The sequence below is a fragment of the Dipodomys merriami genome, unplaced genomic scaffold, assembly GCF_024711535.1.
Source record: "Dipodomys merriami isolate MVZ:Mamm:240054 unplaced genomic scaffold, mDipMer1.0.p SCAF_11, whole genome shotgun sequence".
NCBI lineage: Eukaryota > Metazoa > Chordata > Mammalia > Rodentia > Heteromyidae > Dipodomys > Dipodomys merriami.
Genome location: NW_027202382.1, coordinates 3429780 through 3442153, shown reverse-complemented (window position 1 = coordinate 3442153; position 12374 = coordinate 3429780). Strand labels below are relative to the sequence as shown.

At 38.2% G+C, this 12374-nt stretch overlaps 1 protein-coding gene across 6 annotated transcripts in view; it reads left to right on the top strand.

The window, feature by feature from the left end:
* Positions 1-12374, top strand: part of Slc24a2 (solute carrier family 24 member 2) — a 246706-nt gene that overhangs the window by 139888 nt on the left and 94444 nt on the right. For 5 of the 6 annotated variants that reach the window (XM_070007950.1, XM_070007941.1, XM_070007906.1 and 2 more), the window contains exons 3-4: positions 8429-8467; positions 11823-11931. In XM_070007950.1, coding sequence (XP_069864051.1) covers positions 8429-8467; positions 11823-11931 — 148 coding nt within the window. The remainder of the gene's footprint in view (positions 1-8428; positions 8468-11822; positions 11932-12374) is intronic. The other variant, XM_070007933.1, reaches the window with a different exon arrangement.

Genomic DNA, 12374 nt, shown 5'->3' with positions numbered 1-12374 from the left:
TTTCTTTTTTGAGCTTGTTATTTCCTTAAAACAAAAACACTAGTCCCTCAAATGTGAGAAATCAAAAGACTAGCACATCTCTAGCCACAGTGGTAAGTGGAGCCCTAGAGAGTCCTTTTCCTACTTAGTTACTGATGAGCAAGTCTTAGTGCAAGTCTTAGTGCAAGTCAACTTGATATATGGGAGGGGGGGATTTACACCATTACTTGAAACTGTACCATTCTTTTTGAACAGTTACCCTCCCTCATTTTCTCCCCCCTCCCCTCTCCTGGCTCCCCTCCTCCTCTCCAAGTTGTAAAGTTCATTTTCAACATAGTGTCTAGTGAGTATCGCTGTTGCATTTGTTCACCCTTTGTCTCACTCATTTCGGTGATTCCCCTTCTCTTCTCCAAATCAGATAAACTTATATACAAGACAAAGGGTACAGAAACAAAAAACAGTGACAACAGGGAATACCATTCTGAAGGTCATAACAAGTTCCTCCATGACCTTCAAGAGCCAAAATAATCTTTTATAAATCATAACAGCTGAGTGCAGGTGGCTCATGTCTGTAATCCTGGCTACTTGGTAAGCTGAGATCTAAGGATTATGATTCAAAACCAGCCTGGGTAGGAAAGTACATGAGACTCTTATTTCCAGTTAACAACCAAAAAGCTGGAAGTGGAGCTGTGACTTAAGTGATACAGCACTAGTCATGAGCACAAAAGCCCAGGAACAGTGTCCAGGACTGAGTTCAAGTCCAGGACCAACATGCAACTCACACACTTGATGCATACACACACACACATATCATAACAGTTGTAAGTATAAAATAATAGTGCTGAAAGAGCCAAAAGATAAGAAAATAGCTTCTATACTTCCTCTACTGCTAGGTACTAGATCACAAATACAACAAAGCAAAAATATACAAAATGTACACAAAATCTGTCATTCTAAATCTGCAGCAATTACCTGGCCTCCATTGAAAGTTCATAAATGCTTCTTTATATTTTTATTGAATTTGGAGTTGTTCTGCCTGCAATCTTCTCCCCACATGTCACTGCAAGGAAATTCTTGTTTGCCCAACACTTCAGAAAAATCTGGAGTTGAGCTGCCTAAGAGCCAAGATTTGCTTTATTCTACTATATGGCCTTGGATAAATGAGTCAAACTTTCTCAGCCTCAGGGTCTTCATGTAACAAAGAGTGCAGGTGTGGCTAAAATACCTATTATTATGATTCAATAGGTTTTTATATGTAAAACATTTGGCATATACCCTTTGATGGATTGAAATCTGCCTGGTTTGCTATTAGAGGAGAGGGATGGGTACTGGGCCTTGAACTTAGGGTCTGGTTGCTGTCCCTGAGCTCTTTTGCTCAAAGCAAACACTCACACTGAGCCATAGCTCCACTTCTGGCTTTTTGGTGGTTAATTGGAGATAGAGCCTCATGGACTTTTATGCGCAATCTGGCTTCAAACAATGATCTTCAGATTTCAGCCTCCTGAGTAGCTAGGTTTACAAACATGAACCACCAGCACCCAGCTTAATTTATTTACTATTATTCTTGCGATTTTCCAACTCTAGCATTTGTTGAACTTCAAAAATATCACTTCTGTTTATTTTCCTTAAATGAGTAAGTTAGAAGTTTAATTTGTCTTGCATACCTGAGGTCTTTGGTTTAATCCCCAAGACAAAAGGAAGGAAGGAAGGAAGGAAGGAAGGAAGGAAGGAAGGAAGGAAGGAAGGAAGGAAGGAAGGAAGGAAGGAAGGAAGGAAGGAAAGAAGGAAGGAAAAGAAAGGTGATGGAGATAATAGATTAGTTCATTTGGGGTTCTTAACTAGTCAAAAAAATTGGTTTAACACCAGAACAGAGCACCACTAACAGATTGTATTTGATTGGCATATCAAAATTGTTCATTAGCAATTATGAGAATGTCTCAAACAATACAATACAGTATATTAATGGCAGTATATTAATGGAGATGGCATTGGCAGAGAGGTTGTTAATTCCTAAATTAAGTGAAATGTTGCTTAGTACACAAAATGCACAAAAGGCCTGAGGCCCTCCCTGCCTCCTCCCTCCCTCCCCCTCTCTCTCTCTCTCTCTCTCTCTCTCTCTCTCTCTCTCTCTCTCTCTCTCTCTCTCTCTCTCTCTCTCTCTCTCTCTTTCTCTCTACCCCCCCGCACTCTTTCTCTTCATTTATAAAATGGAGATTACTGTCTTCCACATACCTGTTTAAGATTAGAATGATGAAGCAGTCCTTAAAGAAGTAGAATTAAATGATCACCATTACTGTTCCTTTCGCTAGTAGAATAAGTAGCTAGAGACTTCCTTTACTGACACAGAAGCCCACAGCTACTGGTGCCTGTGTGGCTCACTCACCAATGGCATTTTAGGTAGCCACAAGCAGGGACCTTGGAAGACACAGATGTGAATCCTGTCCTGGAGGACCATACAACTCCCTGTATTTGTGAGGGTATGGGAAGAAACTGTGTACAAATACTCCCAATATAGAATGCTAAATTTGTGAAAGGCATTTAAAGAACTGCTATTTAAAGATCTGTGCTAATACCCCAGTGGAATCCACATGATGCCTATGTGGAAAGCAAGAAGAAACTCTTAGGACTTGTATTTATTTTTATCTTTAAAAAAAAGAGGAAAGAAATTAGTCCTTTTTGCTTAATGATTGACAGTTGTACATAGATAGGTACATAGAGATAGACAGATGATAGAAAAATGATAGATAATAGTACAGATATACATCAGAATTTCATACTTGTTCAGAATGTTTCTGATAATGGCATATAATCAATATCGTTTGGAGACACTGGTTGTATACAATTGTATGTTTGCCAGCGATGGTCCAGGACTATCCTAACACTACAGTGGTGCCTTCGCCTTACTGTGGATTCCCAATTATCTCAGAGTAAATTCCAATAGATGTATCTTCCTGTCTTTCTGACAAGCTGCCATCTCATGAGCTAAACTTTTTTCAAAGTTGTGAAGGTTCTGTACTTCATTCTTCAGTCAAATCATGATTTTTCAATAGGGACTTAGGCCCTTACGCTGAACATGCCCACAAATCATCACACACACTGCTTCCTGGATGTAAGAAGCAGAGTCCAGGGCTGGAAAGATGGCTCAGTGGTAGAGTGCTTGCCTTACATGCATGAGGCCCTGGGTTCGATTCCTCAGCACAACATAAGCAAAAAGAAAAAAGCCAGAAGTGGCACTGTGGCTCAAGTGGTAGAGCGCTAGCCTTGAGCTGAAGAGCTGAGGGACAGCGCCCAGGCCCAGAGTTCAGGCCCCACGACCGGACCCCTCCCCCCCCCCCCCATAAAAGAAGCAGAGTCCAGAGTAGAGAAAGTAGATATTCCAGCAAGAACCTGGACTCATGACTCGCCTATGGCCTTTCTCACAAGCAACATCTTACTGAGTCAGTGTGTTAACTAAACAACCCCTCCCCCCTCCAAAAAAAATTTCAGAGTTGAGGAAAAACTGTAAATCCAGTTCTGGGTTCTACCTTCTCTGAATTTTCTACCTCTAGAAAACCTATTGATCAAAGCACTTCAGTAAGTTACTGGAACTACATGGTGCTGACCTAGCCTGTGCCCTTCGTAAAGTGCTAATTTATGGGACAGGAGAGTTGGCGGAAACCAAGTTAAAGACAAAAGCATCAGTTGTGGCGTTTCCTCCTGCCACAGCTGCCAAGTTAGGACATGCCTACTTGGCCATCCTCTAGTGTCTTATGAAACTCTAAGCCTCACTTAACAGTTCACTCTGCTTTGCTCAGACATTGCCCTATTCCCAAATCCATCTGATAGCATGAGATTACTGTTTTCTTAGGTGATTTGCCATTCTTTTCCTAATACCCAGTGCCTGTGCATCCAACACTGGTCTAAACACTTTACATGTACTAACCCATTTAATCCACATAAAAGCCCTCTGAATTAGATACTATCATTGTCCCTAATTTTACAGATGATGGAATTAATTAATTAAGAGATTTTAAGTGCTCTGCTCAAGGTCACAGAGCTATGAAGTGACACACACAGGAAGTGAGCCCCACAGTCTTAGCCTGAACTCCTGGGACAATATTCCTCATCCTACTTTATTTTCTCTCATGCACAACTATTTAAAAAGCAAACTCTTGTTCGACTGTCTCTAGGCAGTTTCTCCTTCATTCCTCTCTTTCGAGATATATCTACTTTCTTTCATTTCCAATTTTTAGAGTAAACTTTATGTGTTTGCTTTTTATAGCCTTTAAGTCGTTGTACAAGGGAGTTTCACTTCAATAAGTCAGTTTGTGAGCTCAGTGCATCTTCAGCTATGCCACACTTTCATCATTCTCTCCCATCTCCCCCACCCCCCCACCCCTTCAACTTACCTACTTTCAAATATCTTTCAACAATCCAAAATATTTCCTGATCATAAGACTGTTCAAATAAATGACCAAATAAATGTTCTGCTTCTGAAACGTGAGAGTGCTCCATCAGGAAACTTCTTATTTAGATCATTGCTGCCCTTTCTCTCCATCCCAAATCTCTGTAAAACAGGATTATGAAGTAGGTATGTCTACATTCAGCACCTTGTCAGTCAGACATTCTTGCTTTCCTGAAGAACTGAGATTGTGGGGCAATTACCCAGAATCCAATGTAAAGCAATTCGAATTTTTATATCTTAGTGGTTTTTCCCTGTGGAAATTTATTTAATCTTTCCTTCTTTAATGTTGTAGGAACACGATAAGACATGTAAATGGAGAGGAAAATGGCTTTCCATCTAGTTAAGATGAGAGGTGAAAGGGGTTTTATTTTTCCTTTTAGATTTCAAGTTTTAGATTTTTTTGTACCTCTTATCTAAGTCTTCCCAAAAGACTTGGAGGTTTATTTATTTTTTCTCAGGAAAAATATTTCAAATATTTTTGTTTGTTATAGGAAAATGTAGTAAAAGAAAAAGAAGACATCATATTCACTTGAGATATTTGCCTGATTTTAATATGTAGGAATGATAATTGGACTCTGTATGGAGAGCAAAGTTTTGAACAAAGTTACATCATATTCGGCAAAATTATTTCTCAACTAGTGGCTGTCCAGGGTCAAAGGAAGAAAGGTGATTTAAGGACTTGAGAATGGTTTCTATCCATACAACTGCTTTCAAATGGGTTATTTATTTTATTATCTGGGCAAAATCTGGATACATTTAAAACAATTAGGAAATAAGTATCAGAACTTCCAAAAAGAAGGGGATTTTACCAAGAAAGACAATAGATATTAATGACATCATTCCAATTGTTCAACTGAAGTAAAAGGTAGGGTCATTGGGGGCAGGGGAGGTGGATGGGTTAAAGTGAATAAAGACTTGAATTGCAGAATTCTCTCTCATAAGTAAAAGATATATTTTATACATACTGGCCTGGTTAGAAGTCTTGTTGCTGTGGAGTGAGAAGAAGTTTGCTCTGGGATACCAAAGCCTCAGTTTAGGATTCCAGGGCGCACTTTTGAACTCTCTAATCATGAAGAATTGCTGTGTATAGTGGAGACTGACAAAACAACATTCTCCTAAAGCTGGCATCGCCTTCAAACTGACCACCAGGAATTGGACTTTCAAATTACTATAGCCCAAATTGATAGTATTCTGATGTATTATAATATACCAAGCAATAACAGATGGCATTGACATTGGATGGTATAATAATGGGTAGTGTTAAAATTAAGATGATTAAAAAGAGGACACACATCAGAATGCCAAGATTAATCCCTAAAGTCTTTTCAGTCTTCTTTTCAAAAACAAGCAGTCTTCTGTAACACACACTAGAATAAACTCGCCAGATGTTCACTGAATCCAAAAGTAAATCATGACACTGAGGCCAAACCAACACACTGGCCATCATTTGTTACCTCCAACATAATTAAAGCTCCTTTAAAATTGAGGCTTTAATATAACCTGCAGTGTAGTGACTGGACTGTGCAGCTATTCAGGATGCAAGCCTAAATGAGGTGAACATCAGTAATTACCAGTCCACATAATGATGCTGATCAACTCTGCAACAGAGTGACATAAAAGGAAAATGAAAAGACATTTGAAATGGCCTCTGCTTCCATTTGTGCATCAAGCTTAATTTAACCTGGTATATTTTCATGTCTGCAAACTACACTTGAAGGAAAAGTAGTGATGTCAACTCCTGTTGACATTGAACAGTGGGAAGTTTTGCAAAGGATTCTAGCCCCTTCTCTATATTCCTTTCTTTTTCTTTGTGAAGTCTCTCATATAAGGCATTTCTCTTCCACTTATTGTGTTTTCTGCTCCTTCTAGCTTGTGAGGGGAAAATAGAAGGAAGTCAACGGGGTAGATTGTTTTCACACCAAAAGACGGATTTCGGTTGTTGTTTTGTTCTTCCTCAAATAATTTCTTTATATATATTTTTTAATTCAAATTCAAACTCCCCACTAGTAATACTTTTGTTCTTCAGAATCTCACCCTTTTCTCATCTCACCCCATTCATTCATGCTGGGTGATACCACTAGGGTAACAACCGACTCATAATTATTTCTCCCATTTAGCCACACGTTATAAATTTGCTAACTGAAAAGATGTGCTCTTAGTTTCTCTCAATGTATGTTCAAAGGCTGAGTTTGCTACACTGGAAAATTTTCCTAAAGGATTATTCAGAAAAATGTGGAGCCATTTATTGAGCTGTCTGATATAGAAGGAGAGAAAACGAGTAGACCCACCAGATAGAAGCAGGCTCATATCGTGCCTTTCAGAGCAAAGAAAGAAAACAAAAACCAAATTCCCATTCACTCCAGTTCCAAAACTTGCTCAGAGATATTTTCTTTTTTCCTTTTTCTTATATATTTCTATTGTTATTATCAAGATGATGTACAGTTGTGAAAGTCAGATAAAAATTACATGTCTTAATGAAAGCATTTTCTTACAGTGTTTTTACAGAACTCATTAAGAGCCCACAAATCAGGGAGCTATGGCAAATTTAATGATGCCCATAGACTCTGCTCAGAACCACGAATCTAGAACCCTTCTGTCTATCTGAGACACATAAGTTCTCTAAGGATCTATAAAAAAGTGTTCAGAACTAGAAAGAACAAATACATTGTATTGATTCTAAAATCCAAAAAACAAAGGCATTTCTACAAAAATCAAGATTATCAAATATTTAATTGAACAGCTATAAAATATTTAGTACCAACCTCATTAAGTATCAAATTTATTCTTCTCAAAATATTGCATTGCAAAGTAAAACCAAATCAAGGATTCAGTTTTGTAACGTTCCAATATTTTGAGCACAGCAATCACAAATTAAATGAGTTGCACATCACCAATAATTTGAAATTCAGAATTATAAGAACCCTCTCCAAATTTTACACAGGAATGGACATTCTTTATGTGGTATGGGAACATTTTACTACTCTTTATATGATGTATGTGGTAGGGGCTTAAAAAGAAGAGAGAGAACGAGAGATCAGGCAGCTCATGAAGGTCCTAAAACAACTCTGCAACAGTTACCTCTTTTTTATATGTACAATTGTTTCTGCCCAGGTTCAGGGCAAGTGACATGGGCAGTGGTCTAAACCTGAGGGAACACAAGGACCCCATACATTGCAGAAGAGGTCACACTGAGTGGGGGAAGCAGAGCCATTCAGTGAGTGAGGTTATGCCAGTAGAATCTCGGTGTCTCCTTGTCTGACTTTGTTTCCTCCAAGCAGCTGAACAGTCCTTCATGTTCTCACAAACCTTTCCAAGCTGGAAAGAGATTTCCATTTTTAGAAGAGAACGTGTGAATTGGTAGAGACAGGCGAAAAAGTAAAATATCTGAATTCCATGTGCAATAATCCTTATCTTTAGTTCAGTGACCAAACTTCTTTAATTTTCTTTATTTAATTTTCTTTAATTTTCTTTATTGTGTGTGTGTAGTAATTGGTACTGACTCCATCCAACTCATGAAAAGTGACATTCCCTTACAAAAGCCACTAATGACATTAGTCTTGCAAAAAAAAACAAAAACAAAAAACACGTTTTCTTCGCATATACTAAAGTGTTATCAATTTATTTTCATGAAGTGAGGTGAAGTTTTAAAATAATTTTTGCAGTTAACAATATATCTTAGATAGTTTTCTCTTTCTTAATACATAGGAATTTCATCTCATTGGGTACATAGTATTCCACTGCATGGCTAGAATTATCATTAATTATCATTAATCTCTATGACTGGGCATTTGAATTGGACATTCAACATTGGCTTTTCAAGAGAATTTATCATATACCTAAAAATGACTATGTGTTGTCTAAAATACAGAGTTTGTCCCTTATTTTTGGCTTAACTCATCCTAGGAGCAGGAAAAAAACTCTCTACTAATGTATGTCATTAAATGTGACTATATATCAAATTCATTATTTATTTGTCTTTTGTTTTTGCCTTTTCTTCTTACGCAGTCACCTACAGCCGGGGATAAGGATGAATCAGCTCTACCGGTAGGAAGGAATAGCTCTGTCTGCCTGGTCCTGCGCCTGTGGAGAGCATGGGGCATGGGTGGGAGGAAGGGAAGCTATGTGCTCAGTAAATCACCCTCTCCCTTGGAATTCTTGAATGGCCTGATCCGGTGGAGTATATAGATACTCTGTCCTGCAATTAGTAACACTGGATTCTGATATTGGCTGGCAAGTTATTTTTGGTCCCAAGCTTCAAAAGTTGGATGTTCATGCCCTTCCATTGAGCATGAACTTTTATAGCAGTTGAAAAAGTAAAAAAAATTCCAACTTCTGTTCCAAGGGATGTTGAGCTGATATTGGGGACAATATGCAATAAATGCTTGATAAGTGTTGTTTTGTAAGTGTGTGTATCTGCATGCACACACATTATGATTGAAAGTTTCTTTTGGTCCTCTCAAAAGAAATGTTGTGTGAGACTTACATATTCAATATAATCAGAATGCCTGAAAGAATGCTTCAAGCTCTTCTGTCAATATAATGCTATTCTAAATGTGAATGTATCCATAGCAGAGTTCTAGAATAACAACTATAATAGCAATGATTATGAAAAAGTACTAACAATCACATGTTCCACTTCTTATCCAATTAACACTTCTATCACATTTCATATTGTGCAGCATGGCAAGGAAATGACCTTGTGACTTTTGTGGTTAGCCCTTAGTGATTAAATTTCAACTGTATTGAAGTCTTCTTACCTGGCTTGTAAAATATTTTGAACCTTAATCATTGAAGTCTTCTATAACTAAATAGCATTTAAATTTTCTACAAAGCCAGACACCAGTGACTAGCTACTTGGGAGGATGACATTGGGAGAATCGTGATTTAAGGCTAGAACAAGAAGAAGTTTACAAGATCCTTTCTCAACTCACAGCTGTGTGCACTGATGCATGCCTATCAATCCAAGTTAGATGGGAGGTTAAGATTGAGTGCATCGTGGTTCATGGCCAGACCATCTACACAGGGATAGGTAGGCACAATGATATACACCAATGGTCCCAGTCATGACAGGAAGTCTAAAGCAAGCATATTATAGCTCAGGGGCACATCTGATTAGGAAGCAGCACTTTATCTCAACAATAACCAAGGGGAAAAAACAGGCTGGAGGCATAGTCCAACTGGTAAAGTTCCAGCCCAGCAACTATAAAGCCCTGAGTTCAAACCAAAAAGGAAGGAAGGAGAAAGGGAAGGGAAGGGAAAGGCAAAGGCAAGGAAAGGGAAAAGGAAAAGGAAAGGAATTCTCAGACTTTTAGTGCTGAAAGGACTTGTAATGAAGATACTCAGGACCCAGAGCAAAAACAAGAGCAAAGACTTAAGACTTATTACTTGAGATCCCAGAGAAGATAGCTGAACCACAGCCACAGTCTCTCTTTTAGAGGGACTGATTATCTTATTTACAGCTGAATCTCGTTGATTTGAGAATATAATTTTTAATAAAATAACCATTATACTGAAAATCACACTAAGAGACACTAAGAAAGTCAAATTTCTCCATTTACTTCATACTGGTATTTTACTCATTACACCTTTCATGTTTCACATTTATGGGTTTCAGTTTTTTTAATGAGCATCACAAAATCAGGGATGCGTCTGCAATAGTTTGGAAACATTGTTCATAAGTTAATCAAGATAACCAGATTACTCTCTTTTTTATTTGTATTTTATTTATTTATAATGGTAAATTATGCCTCCAGCTCTTCCTGGCTTTCATTATTATTCAGATAAGTTCTCACAAGCTCCACATTGCCCTCCCCAGCTGACCTGGGACCTCCATCTTCCTACTTGTCCTTCTCAAGTAGGTGTGAATTAGAGGTATTAGCCACCATAATCAAACTTAACCAGATTTGTTTACTTTTTTTCTTTTGGCCTGAGACTGGGACTTGAACAATACCTGATGCTTTCACTCATTGCCTAGCACTCTACCAACTGAGCTAACCTTCCACCCCAATTGTTTTGCTATTTAACTTTGTGGTCAAATGTCTGTTTTAAAACGCTAAAGATGAGTTGGTCTAATATATAGCTCTTTTCAAATATGTTTAATTATGGCTTCTCATAGAAATTTTCTTGGGAAATTCTTCCTTGCGTTTGAAGTACGTAATACAGAAGGTGAGAAGACTTAATATAAAATGAATTTTTAATTTTAAAATAACTTCCTAACTTCTGGACCAAAAGTGCAATGAGAAATTAATTCATTGATATTATGTAAATCAGTCTTATAAAACTTGATTGCCTCAGAGCACCTTCGCCTGTAATAAGCAGGCACAAAATCTACTGGCAGAAAAAAAAAGGATAAAAATCTGTCGAAATATAGAAGGCTCAGTGTGTTATTTGTTTTTAGATTGTTCCCTTTTGAAGATAAGAGAAATAGAATTGGTGTGGAACTTCATCCCTGAAAGCTCGTTCATCCTCTCTCAAACATCCCTCTCATTTATTTGGGCAACTCCTAGGAGTTGGTGCAAAGCTAGGCAGGTGCTCCCATGGATTCAAAATGGAAGGGACTGTCTCCTAGATCTCACTGAAGAAAGGCCAAAGTACTTACTGAATTAGACCAATGATTCCCAGGGTAGAGAAGAGGTATTCCAGGAGTTGTGCAAAATGCTCCTTGAGGAAGCAAAGAGAAAATGTTAGCATCTCCATCATTTACTGTCAGTAGCATTCATCATTCATTGGGAAATGTTCTGTATGCTCATATATTAGTATGTGTCTGTAGAGATATGAATATGAATATGGACATTAATATACAGATAGACCTTCTCAGAGAATTTTACCTGCAGTGTGCTCAATCCAAAAATTTTGGAGACTACCAACTAATTTAATAATAATCTTAAGGCAGACTTGAAATCCATGTCTTCACCTTTTGTCTATGTAACCTGGACACATTTTATTTGAGACTGTTTCTTCATCTATCTAAAGTTAACACTAACAGTATCTACTTCTCATGGTTTATTTTGAGAAGGAGATAAGCAAATGACATTAAAGCTTGTACAGTCTTATCTGGAATTTATTGATCCTCTAAAATATTGAAGCAGTTCATGAATGTTATAGGAAAGAATATGAGAAAGCCATTCCTTAGGACATTTGAGCCCGTAACAGGGCTTGAACTGAGGACCTTGCACTCTTGCTTGGCTTTTCCACTCAAGGCTGATGCTCTCCCACTCCAGCCACATGTCCATTTCCAGGACATTTGAAATGTGCTTTGAAAATTATTGACGTGTGTGTATGATTCCATGTGCCATCATGTGACACAAGTCAATGACCACAAACTAGATGAAGACCTTATCTTTAATGCCCGGTCCATACATCTCTGAGAACTAACTGTATCTTTGCTTCTTCTGCTCAGGCTAAGCCACGCCTCCAGCGAGGTGGAAGTTCTGCCTCCCTCCACAACAGTCTCATGAGGAACAGCATCTTCCAGCTCATGATCCACACCCTTGATCCACTCTCCGAAGGTAAACATCAGGCTTAGCTTCGGGAGTTTGTTTAGAGGAAAAGATGATGTCAAGGGCTTCTGTTCACAAGACGTGCGTATTCTATGATCACACAGCCTGCCAGATTCCTTTTGGTTAGCATCCACCAAAGGAAGCCCTGATCCCTTGCTGTGCTTTACCTGCCACAATTTAGTTCCTGATAGGTAGGTTTTGAACCAGTAGGATGTGAAGCTTGTGTGCTGATTTTGTCTTTTGATGCCTCTGGCATAAACACAGTTTGTTATGAAGCAGAGGACAGAAAGGTTTGCTTCACCTTCCAGGTAGAGTACCATTTTCCTTTATCATCCTTTCTAAATTTTAAAACAAAATTGTGTGTGAAGATAAATTGTGCCCCTTAAAAAGGAGAGCAGGAAAAAGAACATTATGACTTGCTAGGGCAATGAGCAGTGAACGCTGTTCACAGT